The following is a 17,116-nucleotide window of genomic DNA, read 5'->3' on the forward strand; positions in this document are numbered from 1 at the left end:
TTCTCATTTGTTAAAAAACTCCCCAAATACTCCAAGCTGCAAATAAACCTAGTAAACTAATACACTGTTTAACTGATGGTTCTCAAAAAACCGTCACAGTCAACATTCACTTGATGTTTTGAGAAAAATGCTGATTGTTGAGCTAGGGACCTAGAAGGAATCTTTTAATACCATTTCTCAAAATCCTGGAAAAGTGTAAAATTATTGCTAGAAAAATTTGCAGATGACTCAAAACAGTTAAGATCAATGCTAGAATGTAGTATGTGGCTCTGGTGTCCAGTGGCATGAGTTCATTTTCTTCAGTTTCACTAAGCCATTCCTGTAGTAATGGCAAAATGGACATTGTAATATACAGAGTGTTACAAAAAGATGGGCCCAGTTTGAAACCACTATGTCTCTGCAACCACAAACTGGCCATGAATGAAACTCTTACCATCTGAGAGGGTGGGACATAGAGTTTCCCATTATTACCTCTAGATAACTCATTAAACGTTTTGTAATTTTTTGTGTAGTTGTACCATTTCCATCACGAAATATACTGCTTTGAAATTGGGCCCATCTCTTTGAAACACCCTGTATTATCTCACTGCTTCAAAGGAGTGTCATGAAAATAATTCCCTGGGATTTTGTGAGGCATACTCATTCTGGTGTTGCCAGCATAGAAAAATCCAGAAGGTAATGAGGCACTCTGTCTTCAGTACCCTACCTAGATGTGACACATTGCTATTACTGTGTGGTTTTCCTGGCTTTATACAAGTAACAAAATCAAGGAAGTGTTAGTGAATCTCCCCCTGGCCATATCTGTACGAATTCTTTGAAGCCATGAGAAACAAATCAAGATTTACCCTTTTGCAAAATGACTTCAGTGAACTTTTCAAGCAGGGGGAGGGAAATTGAGTATTATTACAAATAATAAGGGTTAGGATTTCAGAGGATGTAGTGGTTTTTCCTAATTAGAAGCAAGATAGTTTCACACCTGAGCAGTTAAATGACAAAATAAATATGATTTACAGTATAGCTGGGATGTGTAAAACCAGATCACATGCTATATTGGGCTGAGCCATCAGAAATTTCCCTAAAATTAAAGTAGTATATATTTGTGGGGAGAAAAACAAACAACAACAACAAAGCTCAAGCAAAAACAATCAAGAAAATATTTTCCTTGACCATGTCTTGTACAAGTATAAACAAAAAATAAACACCTCCATTTAAATTATTGATTTAAATTATTCCATAGGTAGACATCCTTACTCTGACTCGTGATGCTGAAAGTGCTTTTTTTCAGAAAACTTAAATGCTCACCCATATAAAATCTTGTTATATTTGAATTTCATGTGGATACCTGCTGTTTCTGATAAATGTTCTGTCTCAAAATCCACCTGAATTTAATTCCTGATGTAGATGTACAGTATGAGCTTCAGCCTGTGGATTTTTAGTGGCCACCTGCTAGAAGCTGTTTGGATAATAATTGAAATAAATAATAGTTTGAAAGATCTGTCTAGTGTACTTCATTTCTTGTAGAATATTTGTTTTGAAGCTATGTAAGATGTAACATAATTAGAAAGCTTAAATGAAGGGTGACTGCAGCTGAAAGAGAAATGAATAATTGTGATTTGAGATCAGTTATAACATTTCTTTTGTTTAATGGCAGTTGTCTGCTGGATTTTCTTAATAAAAAAAGGAATAGGTATATTGGTGGCTTTTTTCACTGTTTCACTTAAAATGTCTGGAATTATATGTAGATTCTTGGAGGAAAGAACAAAAAAAATTAAGGCTAACTAGCATGCATGTAGCATATTTCTTATTGAAACACATTATACTTGTGAAAAAAAAATGTTTAATGGCTGTTGCAGTCTTCTTGTATGTTTTGATTTTTTTTCTTTTCCTTCTTTACTAGGTACTACTTACAGTGCTGTGGAATTCCACAGGGCTCCATTTTGTCAACCTTACTTTGCAGCTTATGCTATGGAGACATGGAAAACAAATTACTCTGTGGAGTGCAGCAGGATGGGTAGGGATGCTTTGTTCTGTGCTCTATTACAGTAACGCGTGATTTATAGTATATGCTTTAGCCATTTTCTCTGAAGATTAATTTTGAATTTCAAGGATTTCCAACTCTCCGTGAGGAGCCTGGTGCACACAAGAATCTCCACAGTTTCAGTGTCACTGTGGTTGTTTTGTGTGGGAATTTCTCTGTCATAAGATCGTGAAGAAAAGTGCTGAAAATAAGCTTTACAAGATCTGTGGGTAGCAGACTTGCTCTTACAAAGAGTATTTAGGGATGCTGTAAAGAGTCTGACAAGCTTGCCTGTACATCTGAGAAGTTTATGGTTCTCCCACATTTGTTCCCACATAATCTGTGGTCTTTTGTCCTCAAACAAGATGGGTTATTCACTACAGGCCTTCTGATATTCCAGGCTTCTCCCTGAGGGCTTTCCAATCCATCATCTGTAAATCTTAACATTTTATCAAGGTCACAGATTTATTGTAGATTTTTTACAAGGCATGTTGGTGGTTGTTTGAAACCCTTTGTGGCTCTTGGTACATGTTTTAAGTCTTTGTGCCCTCCTCGTGCTTACTTCTTAGGAGCTTGACAGAAAGCTAGCCTGATAAAAGATCTACCTGTAGCTGTAAAAACTTTGGGGTGCCTTTTACCACTTTTATCCTCTGCTGAATCGCAGATTAGGGTCTTTAGATAGGAGATGGACCCTGATGCTTGTCTGTGTTCACACATGTCCCTCCATTGCTGTGAATTCTGTCCTAAGAAAGAAAAAAGAAACTAAGTGTGTAGGAGCACTTTGGAAAAGTGTATCTGTGGGGTGTCTTTTCCTGGGAGGCTCACTGGGTGATAGAAAGTCTCAGAATTTTAAACAGACTTTCTGCCTGTGATCTACTAGGCAGGATTTATCAGAAAAATAAGGGCATGCTTGGGGCATTAATTCTGTTGGAAAAGCAAATTCCAGCTTTTACAGTGGTAAGCTGTAGTCTGTTCTACATTCAAGTTAAAGCTTTGCAAACAGGTTATTGCCTGGTAAACAGAGATACAGAATTAGAACACACCAAGAATCTGGTATCTGCTTGTGTACCTGGTATTACACCTCCTTTCTGCGTCTCATGAATCAAGATACTGCAAATTCTCCCCTGGAAAAGTGTAAAACCCTGCATCCAAGAAGCAGCTGTGGAATAGCTTGTGTGCTGTAAATTGCTGTCATGTTTCATGTAGCCAACCCCTTTACTTTCTTTTTTTTTTTTTTTCATTTATTTTAGAAAAGAAGCAGAACTGAGAATTTCTTCAAGAGGCTTGATTTGGAGTTCATATTGGCTTCTACATTCAACTAAATTAAACTGAGCATGTTGTCGCTCTGAAGAGTATGACAAAAATTTGAAAGGTTTACATATCAAAAAGTCTAACATCAGTTTCTTCTTGATTACAGAGTCCTAATACGTCTAATTGATGACTTTTTGCTGGTTACGCCACATTTAATGCAGGCAAGAACTTTTCTAAGGTATGCTATTAAAGACATTGTCTTCAAAGTAATAAGCATTAACAAAAAACTTTTAGGTCATTCTTTTTCATCTTTATACATGCTTGTACATATAGGTATATTTGTTTTATGGGTTAATAATGAAAGGCTATTTTGGAGTCCTTGCTGGCAGCCTCTGCCTGGGAAGAGTCCTAATAGTGACATTCTTGATGGTCTACTAACAATCAGATGCAGTTCAGAGGGTGGTGGGATTCCTGCCAAGGTTTAAATTAGGGACCTAGCTACTGACCTCGATGGAGCTTCTAGCAGGAATTAGTAATACAGACCAACCAAAGCAGCTGACAGTTGTCTATTAAGACATTTTTGTCTCAAATTTTTAAGATGTCTTGGTTACATTCTTAAAATGTAACTAAGCAGGTGTGCTGCTACCTTCTGTTCCCAGGGAAATAATGCAACTTTCCTCTGATCCAATATTGCTAAGAATTTTCTAGTCATTAATATTCTGGTGTTAGTATTTGAAGATGCTGATAGCATGGCAGCATGCAGCTCATGCAGAGGCTTTCAAACAGTTATTCTTTACAATGCTTCAGTGCTACCTTTTCTAAAAAAAATTGGTCCCCAGAAGAAGTTTCTGGTTACTGTAGCTATGAATATACAGTCAGTATCCAAGAAGAGTTCTGTTCATACTAAAGACAGTTTTAAGGATCCAGATGAGAGGTCTTGAAGAAAAGTTTAGCATCTGCAATGCAGTTGTGTCATGTTTTTCAGTAGTCAGAAAGATACAGCTCTGTTGTGAGCCTGAAAGGTGGTGGGGAAATCAATTAAGTGCCATTTGAAGAATAAATTGTACTAAGTAGTGGTTAGTGTACTTTGAAGACTTCATTTGTCCTCATTTCCTTATCAGAACAGAAATAAATTTCTAGGGATGTTTGGATTTACAGTTCTGGAAATGGTAAGTCAAATTAAAAGGCTGGGGATGCCTCAAGCTGTTCATCTCTGTATCATCTTTCCAGCATGTCACTTGTAGTAGCATTGCAGATATTGTTCTGTTTGCTGTTTGAAGTTATCTGCCTCTTTGTTCTGTATCAACTTCTGCACCAGCTGTGTTGATTTTCTGTAGACAAGTAGCCTCTTCTCTGCAAGTTTTCCAGAACTGTTTACAGGTCCTGTGAACTCTCTACCACGAAGGGAGCAGTAAGTTTTTTCTAATAAAGTATTAGGACTGGGGAGCTCAATAAATTAATTAATTTTGAGGAGACAGCTTTATGACTATTACTCACCAACAAGAAGAGCCTACCTTTAATCTCTCACTCTTTAAAAGGGTGAAGCCTGCACATGAACACATCAACAAGTAACACAAACTGCTGCATGTCCATGAGATGGCTCTGCTGTTCCAGTGTGTAGTAGGTAGTTAGCAGGCATTCTGGCAATGAAAACATTCTTATGAAAAACTTGGTGGAGAAAATTCAGAACTTTTCACTGGATAAATGAAGTTCCTGTTACGTGGCTTCTCCTGTTTTTGTTAATTTTCAAAACCAATAACTCTTCATCTGTCTTTTCAGTGATTTTGATCTCAGTGTTTTCTGTGAGAGTGGTTTATGCAGCTTGTCTCAAATGTTTTATGGCTTAAGTTCTGAATTTGCATTTATCTGTCAAAGTTTTTCTCCATTATCCTCATATCCATAAGCTTATTTATTTGTTTTATGTATTTACCTCTAATATTTTCAGTTTTGTTTATTTCTAGCTGTGTTCCTCAACCTAAAGAGTTGGCCTTCTTTGCCTTTATTCTTTGGTTTCTGGTGCTTTATGCAGGCTCATGTATCTTGCAGCATGGTGGGGTGTTTTTGTTTGCTTTTGTGGGGGGCAGTTAGGCTAACTGTTTATATCTGTTTTAGGACTCTAGCAACAGGTATTCCTGAGTATGGCTTTTTAATAAACCCCCATAAGACAGTCGTGAATTTTCCTGTTGATGATATCCCAGGATGTTCCAAATTTAAACAGCTGCCAGATTGTCGTTTGGTCCCATGGTGTGGTTTATTACTAGATATACAGACACTTGAGGTTTACTGCGATTACTCCAGGTAAATAGAGTTGTACACACCAGTGTCAGCTTTATAGCATATTGTACATAGTGTGAGAAGCACAGGGTTGTCTTGTGAATGCTGTAGCTGAATTAACTGCAAAATAGATTTTACAATTCTGTTTCTTATTCAGTAATCTAAACGTTTTATTCTGCTGTGCAGCCTGCTATTTTCTTCATTCCAGCCTGGTGGAGTGTACATACCATTAACACCACTGAGTGTGGCACAGGTCACTAGTGACCAGCAGTCATATACTGTATGGTGTCTACATGGTTCAGAGGAAGTTTCTTCGCTCACCTCAGTTCAGCTTCTTTCACCATTATGCACCTGTTGTACCTGATCTATAACTACACTTATTGTTCTAAATTATTTTTTTAATCTTCCTAAAAGAAGCAGTAAGTATAACATCAACTACAGATTGGGTTTAATTTTGTATAGACTATAGGGACTGCTAATCCTTTCAACATCAGAGGTGTTCCCTCTGGTACACTTTAGATGGTAGTGTAGGGGAGAAGTAACCTCTCTTTAAACTAGCAACTAGACCCTTTACATGGACTGCTGGAGACAGCATTAGACATTTGCTAAATTAACAAGAAAGAACCTTTTAACTGAAGGATAATATTGTTGTGTTATTGACCATATTTAGTATAAACATTCCATGCGGACATTTAAGTGGGAAATTAGGAAGTTTTCTATCACCAGAGCAATTAAGTTCTTCAGTAGTCTTGCAAAACAGAACAGCTTGATCAGTGTGGGAAAGGAATTTATATAACTTGATTTTGTGCAACAACAAAGGACTAAAATCAACAGCTAAAGAGTTTTATTCACTAGCTGTTTTTCTAAAAGAAACAGTTGCCGTTGATGAGGGCATTAGTGCTACTGGTTTGGGAGACACTAATTGGAATCCTGAGGATGTTTGTTAAAAGGACCATTTTTTTTTTTTTATAAGCTTGACTTAAGTAACCGGAACATCAGGGTGAGCTGAGGTGGTTTCCAGTGCAAGCTCCTGTGCTGCAGGGATCACAGAGCATAACTTGGTTGTCACTGGAGTCATTAAGAATGGTCTGAGTAGACTGCATGTTTTAGAAATACATCTAGTTTGTGTTTAAGGTTATTGGTTTTGTTTTTTTAGCAGGGTGAATTATTCAGCCCTGGAGTATTGAAGATGTTCCTTAGCTAAAAGCCTTAATGCCACAGTGTCTGGTCTCTTTCTAAAGTTAATTTAGTTATAGTCATCTTTTAGCTACTGGCTCATTGATTACCAGGCAATCACTGTAATGTCAGAAGGTAAATGGGGCTTACTTTACAGAATTTAGTTTAATCTGTTAGCCCGTGGAGTTTAACTCCTTTTTTTTTTCTTTCTAGTTATACCTGTTCTTCTATCAGATCAAGTCTTTCCTTCAATTCAAGTAGAACAGCTGGGAAAAGCATGAAATACAAACTGACTACAGTCCTCAAACTGAAATGCCATTGTTTATTTCTTGATTTACAGGTGAGAATATGGAAATGGATTTTTGGGAATACTGTGATTTGTAATAAAGAGCATTAAAACTGCTGTGAGTTCTAACAAAAGTTGATTTTGAGAGGTAATCCACATAACTCAGAAATGTTGACATCAAGTAAAATGTGGGGTCTTGGCATCTTCCAGAGTTGAGCCTTCACAGAACTGTTAACTTAGGTACATAAATTTTTGAAGTTTAGCATAAAATGTTTTTTTCTTTAGATCTCTAAATAATCTTATCCTGTTGAACTCGAACACACACAATTAAGGCACTGAAACTTTCCTATGGCCCTGTTTCTGTTCTGTTCTAGATCAACAGCCTTAGAACAGTTTTCATTAACATCTACAAGATATTTTTACTGCAGGCTTACAGGTAGGTTGTTGTCTTCTGCAGTAACTCTGAATATTTCATTACTCTTTCTTGGCACATGGAGGAGCTGCGGATCAGGAAAAAGTGTCAGTTTTAAGTCATGTTATTGTTGTTTCAACACTGATCTTGCATAATATTACTAGACTTGGGATACAGGTTTATATTGGTGTGTGTGTTTAAGTGACACTTCACTAAGTGGATTTTCAGTGTCTCTTGGTATTGACAGCTGACCTCAAGAAAAGCAGTTTGTTTTGCTTCAGAAGAGTGATGACTCATTAATCAGTTTATATTTAGAACTTTGTATCGGTTAAAATCACATAGAACTTTGACCTGTATAACTTCACCTGAACTGAGGTTTCATTCTGCCAAGTTGATGGCATTTTCTTAGGTGCTGCTAATTTCTTAATTGCTCCTTAGCTGGTAATACTTTGGATTTTGTGAGCTGTTCTTGGCCAGCAGAGGAAGTGAATGTTTTAAAGAGAAATCTCAACTGATAAGCAAGTTGGGAGAAAATACTAATCTTTGTGCATCGAAAACTTTGATTGGCAGCACCAAGTAATTGTTTGTTTATTGTTTTAATGCAAAAAAAGTACAAGAGGTCCTTCCCTCTTTATGGAAATTTGGTGTTACTCTTTTGCTAGGCTTATACTTGTTAGCAGGTGACAGTTTTGTTCTTAAACTCAGCTTGGTCCACATTAACCCTGTATCTTTCTTGTGTCTAAGAAATGTAATTGGACTTGTCTAGTGCAGCACTGATGTGTCAAACTCTTAAACTTTGTGTTGTGAGTGACCTACAGTTTTTCTCTCGTGTTGGACATGATTATTTAATTACTTCTGTTCGATTTTATGGTAATACCCTAACAAAGTGTCTAACTCAGTTAGAGTACCTTCTAAAAACTGTCCACTGAGCTACCAGCTTGTCAGGTTAATTCAGCCAGAGCTCTGTGATGCAGTGTGGTAATTAGGTTTATCCTTTAAGTATTTTAAAATTTCAGAAGTTTTTGAAGTGACTACACTTATCACAGGATCACAGAATGTTAGGGATTGGAAAGGGACCTTGAAAGATCGTCTAGTCCAATCCCCCTGCTGGAGCAGGAACACCTATGCTGGGTTAATTTAATAAACAAGTATATGCATTGCCGAGTAGCTAAAAATCAGTGTTGTAATTGTTGACTATATTCGGCAGAAGCAGGATTATAATGCCAGAGTCTGAAGAAAAAGAAAACAAAACAACCAAAAGCCAGCAGTTTTAAAATATGTCCAAACAGAGGTCCAAGGGAGCTTACAATACAAGTAATTTCCATAGAATTGGCTTCCAAACAGACAAAAGAGTGGGGATCCTGGTCAGTGGAACACTACATCACTTGGAGATCTGTTTTCCTGAATTCCTGACCAGAATTTGTTGTGGAGTTTTGTTTTGCGTTTTTCTTCTTCTCACCTGCTCTCATGTGGGTACATGGTCTGTGATTGGGAATTCATAAGAATGTGTAGTTCAACTTTCCCTACACCTAAGACAGTTGTCCTCAGAAAATGAATCTTTTACCAAGACAGACAGCTTTACGATCTTTCAGGACAGAATTTACAAACATCCTATGTGTCTGACACTCCAGGGTTGTGTATATATATAGGAGAGGTGAAGTATGGTAACAGTGTTGATGTAACTAAAGACGGTGCTTTTAAATGTTATATAGTGCCTAAGGTATGTAATCATAGTTTCACTTGAAATTGCAAATGACTTCTAATTAAACAGGCTGGTTTTGTTGAACAGGTTCCACGCCTGTGTTCTCCAACTTCCATTCAACCAGCAAGTTAGAAACAATCCTTGTTTCTTCCTAAGGATCATCTCTGAGACTGCATCATGCTGTTATTCTATACTGAAAGCAAAAAATGCAGGTATAATGTGTTAATGGCTGTGGAGTAGTCTGTTTTGGTTTGTTTTGGGGTTTTTTTGATACGAAGTCAGATTGTGTCATTTTGAGGTGAAGATTAAAAATGGAAAACATGGAGTGCATGATAGGAATCACAGCACATATATTTCTTAAACTCAGTTTCCTGAAAATACTAAAATGTTTCAGGTTTTAGTCTTTAGTCCACTGCTGACATAGGGGACTTTATTGACTACATAGGTTTTCAGAAAAAACTCTTGGAGTGATCTTATAGAAAGAAACAAATCAGACATACTTCTTAATGCTTCTCGTTTTCACTGTCATCATTTTCCTGTCCTGTCTCTAGGGGTTACTTTAGGTAACAAAGGTGCATCTGGCATGTTCCCTTCTGAGGCAGCAGAATGGCTCTGCTACCATGCCTTCACTGTCAAACTGGCAAACCACAAAGTTGTTTACAAATGCCTGCTTAAGCCCCTAAAAGCCTGTAAGTATTTGATTTTTCCACTTTGAACTATGGTTAATTTTAATAAAACTTTGAATCTAATGTATTTTTTTAAGTTCTCTTAAAATGTTGTTCTAAAATGTACATTAATGAGCTTTCTGATTTTAATCAAATTTAATGAGTATAAGTAGGCAAATTAAACGGTGTGTTTTTCAGCATTGCATGTTCTAGAGCTGTGGGGACAGCTATTGATACTTGGCACTGAATAAGTTTGTACAGTTCAGAGAGTTTAATAAGGTTGGGTTAATCATATAAGCATTCTCAGCAAGTTTAACTAAATCGAACATGAATGCTCAGTTTTCTATTTTTTTAAATGTAGCTTGACTGGCAAATAAATAAGTTTCTCCTGCAATGTAAACTCTTACCAAAAAGTGTCACTGGGATCACATGGAAACAGAAGGACTTGCTGCAGTGCATGTGCTACATTAGCATAGAGAGGTGTTGACAAATCTCTAACTCTTCTACCTAGTGAAAAAAAGCTGTCTGTACCTGGCCTCTCAGGAGGTCTCTCTTTGACCAGTTGTGCAGTCTGTCCCCAGGGCAGCCACAGAAATAATAGAATTGTCAGTTCTAAGATACTAAAAGTGAACAGCAGTAGGTTTCTGTGAGGTAGTCAGTACTGTTTTTGAATTTAGCTGCAGTGAAGGCCAGTCTCTCCACGCTGACTCTGTAATTCACATTCTGAATAGATAATTACATGGGTGGGTTTTTTTATACAATACTGAGAAATTCTGCAGTCTGGTTTCAGAATAACCACTATTTGATTTTAAATGTATTGCAAGCTTCCCTTGATACCTGTGCTGAGGCCCAGGGTTCTAAAAAGAAAGCAGTTCTTCTGGAAGAAAGCATTTCCTTCCCATACCGAAGGCTCACAGCAATGCCTGAGTGTACACTGTCTCATTTTTGGTGGTGCAGTGTGAGTCTATCAAAGAAGACACTTAAACATTTACAGGATCCAAACTGATGGTCAATATTGCATGTCAGGCACATTCCTGATAGTAATGGACTTTCTGGATGGAGCAGAACTCCAGTGGCCTCTCCCAGAGAAGCTCCTTCTCTCAGAGTTACTGGCACCAAAACCAGAGGCACCATGTCTGCTCGCTGCTGCTGAGGGGCCAGTTCTCTGGAAGTACCAGGGAAAGCAGGCCTGCCTCTGGGAAGGAAAGAGTTGGCTGCTTGTTTCAGTAGAGAGGATAGAAATGGAAGAACTGAGCAGAGAAGGCAGTAATTGCACCCTGTAGGATAATTGCTTCTCTGGGAGCTGTGTCACTTCTCTGAGATCTGTATAGTTTTCATCTTGAATACTGAAGGTTTTGCTCTTGAGATCTTTGACTAGCAGACCATGATCCAATACAAAGCTCCCCCAGCCTTCTCTGTGCATGCTTTAGTGTTGAATCTGACAGTATGTTCAGAGTGGAAGTGCAGCCCCAGGCGGCCTTATTGTTTTGTGGGATCTTGTCTTCCGTGGATGTGTATATCTGCGATAAAAGTGATCTCTCCTGCCCACAAAATCACATCACCACAGATAGACAGGGAAAGTGGGCTGGGAAGTAGAGGTGGCATCTTTCCAGGTTTGAACAATGAGTTTTTCCTGCGTATGATTTTCATTAGGTTCCTTCTGCTGTACCCTCACAGCCTCTTGCCTAATCATAGTACTGACCCAAAACTTGTGTGTGATCCAGGCCCAGCTCTGTATACCCAGTTTCTAACCCAAGAAGAGAAAGCTGACCATCAGTTGGCTACTCTGGCAGTGAGAATTGCCCTTGTAGAATTGCAGTAGCTGTGTTTCCTAAGTTGCTGGGGATAGCTATTAATGTTGTACTTGCCAAGTATTGTGGGAATGGAGCAGGAAAGGTCCAAAGACAAGCAGAAAATTGGTGGTGACATTCCCTTTTTTAAAGAGTAATTTCCAGATATTCTTTCATAAATCTTCTTTGAGCCCGAATCCGTTCTTCATATCCATAATGTCGAGACAACTCTGTATTATATACAAGACCCAGTTTCTTTTGGAAATACTTGAGACTTCAAGTACGCTGCTGAAAGATCAAGGGTTCAGAGATTTTTTTGCTTAATGGCTACCTAAACAATTAGCAGGCTGTGGCTTTTAAGACAGAAGCTTTTGCAGTCGTCGGTCACTGGGGCCCAAGTAACTCAAATGCCATCTCTGAGAGATCTCCATTTGCTTATAGCCCCTTACCTCTCCTTCCACTAGCCCTGTTCTGCCTGTCCTGCCAGGGTTGATACAACACTTGGTGGAGCACTTCTGTAGTTGCTGTTTTTATGGAAGGCCCCCAAAACATCTACAAGGTAATTTGGCAGGAGGGTAGCTGTTTGAGGTCAGCTCGGCATGCCGCTTGAATACTTCTTGGTGACTGTAATTTTGAGAGATGCTTTGACTGCATGTATATTTGCTTCCCACCTGCCTTTATCCTTCCTCTAAGAGTTGGCTGAGGTTTTTAAAAATAATTTCAAACTGTTTTTGAAAAAGAACTGAGAAGACACCAAATGCTCTACCTGAGCAGGAGGGAAGGTGAGGCATCAGCGTGCTGGTCCTGTAAAGCTGTGCAAAGACATCTCCTGGTCTGTAGTGATAAGTCATATGCCTTGGTGGGAACATGCATCATTATCTTCCTGTCTTCAAGAGCTCTGATCATAGACAAAGACTGTTTTTCAGTCACTTGATTGTGCATAGTGTTTATGTTTGTATTTTCTTCCAAATTTAGCAAGATACTAAGTTTCTGAATCCTGCAGGACTGCACTAAAATCCATTTAAAGAGACATCAATAGATAGTTTTCTATTTAGTCATAAAAGTTAGTTTTGTTTGGCCTGTGTAAGACTTATACCTGGGTAATATTATTGTAATCCGAACATCACGCTGTAGAGAACGTTACTACCGAGCTGAGCATTATGTAGAGATACAGGAATTAATTTTAAACACTGTATTTTAGTTTTGTCTGACTTCTGGAAATCAGGTAGTGTGTGTAGACATCAGAGTAGCAGTGACAGGGAAGTCAGTAGTTCTCAGGTGTGTTCCTGTAAAGTTAACTCAGTATCTCTGTATGGCACAGGGATCTGTAGCGCAAAGATAACCAAGGCTGGTAATAGCGCCTGTGTTGACTTTACAGCTACACTTTGTGTTGTCATTTTGGAGTTTGGATCAACTGTATAAAACCTATTGCCGCTGTAAGATCATGTTGTTGACAGGAATTGATGTAAACTTTTTTTTTATTTCCTTGTGTCCTGCACATGCTTTTCCATTACTCTCCATGGGAATCAATATAAAATTAGTAGGTTTTGGGGAGGAGTTTCTTCCCTCTATTCCAAAATCTGTTAAATATCAGCATTGGGGGCTTGTCAGTACGAGTTGTCGTCATTCTTCAGAGTTAAGTACTTAAATGATAGTTACTGTTTAACATCCCTCCTGTTATTACCAGTAGGGAAAGAAGCGCGAGTCTTATCGTAGTAAAGTATAAATACGTCATCTGTCTCCTTTTCAAATACAGAACAAATATTTATTGAGCACTTCTTTTCTGCACCATTGACAATTTTGTCAGCTTTGTTTAGGTAACGGACTTAAACTGTTGCTAGGATTTTACGTGTTCTTCCGAATCTTTAAAAAGTCCATTTTATTGTCTGTAATTCTGTTGACAATAGACTCAATGACCTTCTGTGTTTCAAAACAGTTACATCCTCTTATTAAAATGTCATTCCTGATTTAAGAACCTCATTTAGTCTCCAAAGTTTTCTGCCTTAAGGATGGCTTTCCTGTCAGCCTGTCTTCTCTTACAAGGCAACACAGCAGGGAGAATTGCTGTTGGCAGTTTTACAGCAAAAGGTGCATTTTCCACATGATTTTATCTTTCTAAATGTTTTTGAATATATCATTTCCAAGAAGAGGCTACTTTGGTGTCGCATCTGAAAACAGAGGGGGAAAAGAAACAGTTTGGGAATACTGCTGCTGTAGGTAAAACATTAGCAATGAAATAAGGACCTGTCCTTAGAATTGTTTAAAACAGAGTCTTTCAAAGAAACTAGCTTGACAGAAGACCTTTTTTGGTGGATATAGTTACGGAATAAATGGTCTCACAGTTTTTAAAAAAAATTCAAATTCTTAAATCCAGAGAAGTGTTACAAGGACATAGTAGGAGGAATTTGCTCCTTGGTTTTCTTTGTTAATATTTTAACATACGATTTTTAACCTTTTTATTTATTAGCCTCATTTAAGGGCAAAAGAATAGTAACATATTTTATTACAGCTTTTTGTATCCCCATATTCCAGGTGTCCCGACTTTTTAGTTGGATTCAGCTAGTATTGATTTCATTACTTCACCAGAACTTTCTGTAAAACAGAATTGTTAGTTACTTGTAGTAGTAATGAATTGTTTCTGATATTTTGGTAGGTAAGATGCAACTCTTCAGGAAGATCCCAAAGGATACTATGGCACTACTGAAGACAGTAACAGAACCATCTCTTTGTCAAGATTTCAAAGCTATACTGGACTAACGGACTAACCAATTGAAGTTTATTTCATATTTTTTCCAGATTTGAAAAAAAAAAAAAATGCTATGTCTTTAGATGACTTTTCTCTGTAGCTTATTTTGGTAGAGTGGACTGAAAGCAACTTCACTCAGAAGTTTTCTATGTTTTCTCATCTATGACACAAGGACTTTATAAAGAGGAGGCGTTTTGTTAATACCTTCTTGTTTGTGTTTGCCTGTAAATTCACAGGCTATTTGAAGTAATTGACTTGGTTTGGTTCAGTAATTCTTCTTGATGAAGGTGTCATTAAACTATGTATGAACAGATCTACTTTCTTGTTTCAGTGTGTCATTTCTGAAGAACTGTTTGTTGCTTCTCTGTGTTGCAGACTGTTTTATAGTAAATTGTCTTGTTAATTGCTAGAACACATACTTGTCTCCAATAACTTTATTTTATAGTGATTTTTAGCATCCTGCCCAGCCAGGTTATATCCTGAGAGTTACCTGCACAGGGCAAGTGCATGTCATGGCACTATCTAGCAAAATATGCACGTTAGAAACTTTATGCTTTAGAGAACACAACTAATATATGCCTAAATTTCAGTGTCTAAGCTGGTTATGTTTATGTATGTTTTATATATTTTGAGTACTTGATGGTATTTTTAATACAGTGACATACAGAACAATAGTGGTACTATACACCTACGAAACAAAAATTCTTGAATAGATAATATACCAAATCGATTACTCTTCTGTTTGTATTTCCTGTTCTTTATTTAGGTTTATCTTTGGTTTTATAATGTTACTGAAATACTGTCTGGCCCTGGCATTGGCCTGTTGTGCACAGCTGAGTTTTGCCCTGTGTCTGCTCTGATAAACCTGCCCTTATGTTTTTGTGAGTTTTTTTCCTCTTCTAGGCTTGTGTGTTGAATTTACATTGTTCTGCTGTATAGCTATTTTATTAGGATTTTTCTGTCTCTGTTTAAATAGCAGCTGCTGGGAGGTTTTCTCAAAGCAGATGGATGGTGCGTTGCTGGAGTGAGACATAGTGTGGGCAGTGCTACTCAATAGATGTTTTCAAAGGATTGACAGACCACCACCAGACAGGGATCGGTAACACAGTTCCTGGAAGCCAATTTGCAGTATTGCAATCTATCCATTAACATCATAATTCAGTTCAAACTGTCAAAACATACAGAGAGCCAGTCATACAGTTGTGTTGGTTTTTTTCTTTCTATGAACTGACACTTCTAAAATGAAAATAAAGTGTATAAAAGCACCATAGAACAATTGCTCCTACTAGAGCAGGGAGCAGATGAAGAACAGCTGAGTTGCTCCCCAGCCAGCAGCTCAAACATTTAAAACCCCCTGTTCCCCAGAATGTTCTGCAGTTGTATTGATGCGAGTGGACAACATAATGGGCAAGGTTGCAAAAGAGAAGCCTGGTGATGCAGGAAGCTTCATTTTATTGGATTGTGGAAGGGAGAGGCAATGAGATGCTCCAAAAAGGGTCTTGTCAGGGATGAGACTTGAGCACCTGGAGAACTTCCCACACTTTGGTTGGAGCTGTTCCTACCTGTGGCTGATCAACCTTTACCTGGACTTTCTCCTGCTTCGCTTCCCCTCTCCTGCTGTAGTAGTTGTGGATGATACAAACTTTGACTCTTTGCTGCTTATTGCACAGGCCCTGTGGATTTTTTGTGTCATAGAAACAGTTTGGGTTGGAAGAGACCTTCAGAGGTCATGTTGAGGAAGGCTGTGCTGGTGGGCAGCACTGGGGATGAATGCACACTTACTTTGTCTTGGTCACTATGTTCTGCACAAACCTTCAGAGAAGGCTGAGGCAGAGAAGCCCAATAGTTTCCTGTGAGCCAAGGAGCATGCCTGTTTTGAAAGTAATGGTCTGGAACAGGGGTTGAGCAGCCTGAAAGGTACCTCATGAGTCAGGATCCTACAGCACAAATCCCTTTCAGGGAGGAGGAGCCCCTGGGAGGGGCAGGGAGCCTTTCTGCAGTGAACAACTGTTCCATGACAAACTTCCAGGGTGATCAGAAGAGTGTCCTGCATAAGAGCGGTAGGTAACTGAGGCACAAGCTGTGCTGAACTGGTGAGTGTTTCAGGAAGCACTGCAGGTAGGTGGGCTGGGGAGGTCTAGAAGAAAACCTCTCTCCTCCCATCCAAGAGCAACGTAGTTATGAGCCTTTGAACTTCAATTTTTCCATGTAAGCCAAGACATGTTTTATTTTGTAATTTTAATGTTAAAGACAGAAGTTTTTGATGTCATTCAGCATGCTCCCTTCTGGAGAAGGATAGGGCTTCTTGCCACCTTAAGATTCAGAACAACGGGTCCTGTTTCCAGCATCATTGCGTCTTTATGTGGCTTCCCCAGGAACGTAAACTTCACCAGTGGCTTAGATTAGCCCACTTTTGCTCTGTATCACAATGGATGCTGTGATAAACTGCCAATGTGGTCTCAGTTGAAAGTGTAATTTTATAAAAATGTGTAAAGTGCAATGCTTGCAATTCTCTGAACCGATGTTTGCCTTCCCCCATCACTACTTGCTGAGTCATCAGTTTTAAACAGTAACTGCTGTTCCTGAAGGCTGTTTGTAAAGAGATGCAAATACAATTCAGAAATCAAGAGAAGACTATTTCATTTTAAAATATTTTCCATTTAAGAAGGCAAGTGAAAATAACACTGAAACTACTGTGTGTTTTAGCAAATGGAGAGTTTGGAAATGTAAAGACAACCTGACAGTTCTGTAGTGGAAACTTACTTGCTGCTACGGTGTAGTACAATTGAAAAATCAC

At 38.3% G+C, this 17,116-nt stretch overlaps 2 protein-coding genes across 5 annotated transcripts in view; one reads left to right on the forward strand and one right to left on the reverse strand.

The window, feature by feature from the left end:
* The window catches only part of TERT (telomerase reverse transcriptase), a 33,448-nt gene extending 18,818 nt beyond the window's left edge, over window positions 1–14,630 (forward strand). Inside the window, exons 9-16 of one of the 3 annotated variants that reach the window (XM_065832316.2) lie at window positions 1,898–2,011; window positions 3,435–3,506; window positions 5,381–5,566; window positions 6,932–7,058; window positions 7,379–7,440; window positions 9,206–9,330; window positions 9,670–9,807; window positions 14,227–14,630. In XM_065832316.2, the coding sequence (XP_065688388.1) occupies window positions 1,898–2,011; window positions 3,435–3,506; window positions 5,381–5,566; window positions 6,932–7,058; window positions 7,379–7,440; window positions 9,206–9,330; window positions 9,670–9,807; window positions 14,227–14,330 (928 nt within the window). In that variant the 3' untranslated portion in view covers window positions 14,331–14,630. Of the gene's footprint in view, window positions 1–1,897; window positions 2,012–3,434; window positions 3,507–5,380; window positions 5,567–6,931; window positions 7,059–7,378; window positions 7,441–9,205; window positions 9,331–9,669; window positions 9,808–14,226 lie in introns of those variants that run through there. The other 2 variants (XM_065832317.2, XM_071804348.1) reach the window with 2 other exon arrangements.
* LOC136098163 (sodium-dependent neutral amino acid transporter B(0)AT3-like) overlaps window positions 13,342–17,116 on the reverse strand; it is a 37,030-nt gene continuing 33,255 nt past the window's right edge. Inside the window, exon 12 of one of the 2 annotated variants that reach the window (XM_071804351.1) lies at window positions 13,342–13,741. In XM_071804351.1, coding sequence (XP_071660452.1) covers window positions 13,610–13,741 — 132 coding nt within the window. In that variant the 3' untranslated portion in view covers window positions 13,342–13,609. Of the gene's footprint in view, window positions 13,742–16,389; window positions 16,909–17,116 lie in introns of those variants that run through there. The other variant, XM_071804352.1, reaches the window with a different exon arrangement.

The sequence above is a fragment of the Patagioenas fasciata genome, chromosome 2 (genome assembly GCF_037038585.1).
Source record: "Patagioenas fasciata isolate bPatFas1 chromosome 2, bPatFas1.hap1, whole genome shotgun sequence".
In the NCBI taxonomy this organism is placed as follows: Eukaryota; Metazoa; Chordata; class Aves; order Columbiformes; family Columbidae; genus Patagioenas; species Patagioenas fasciata.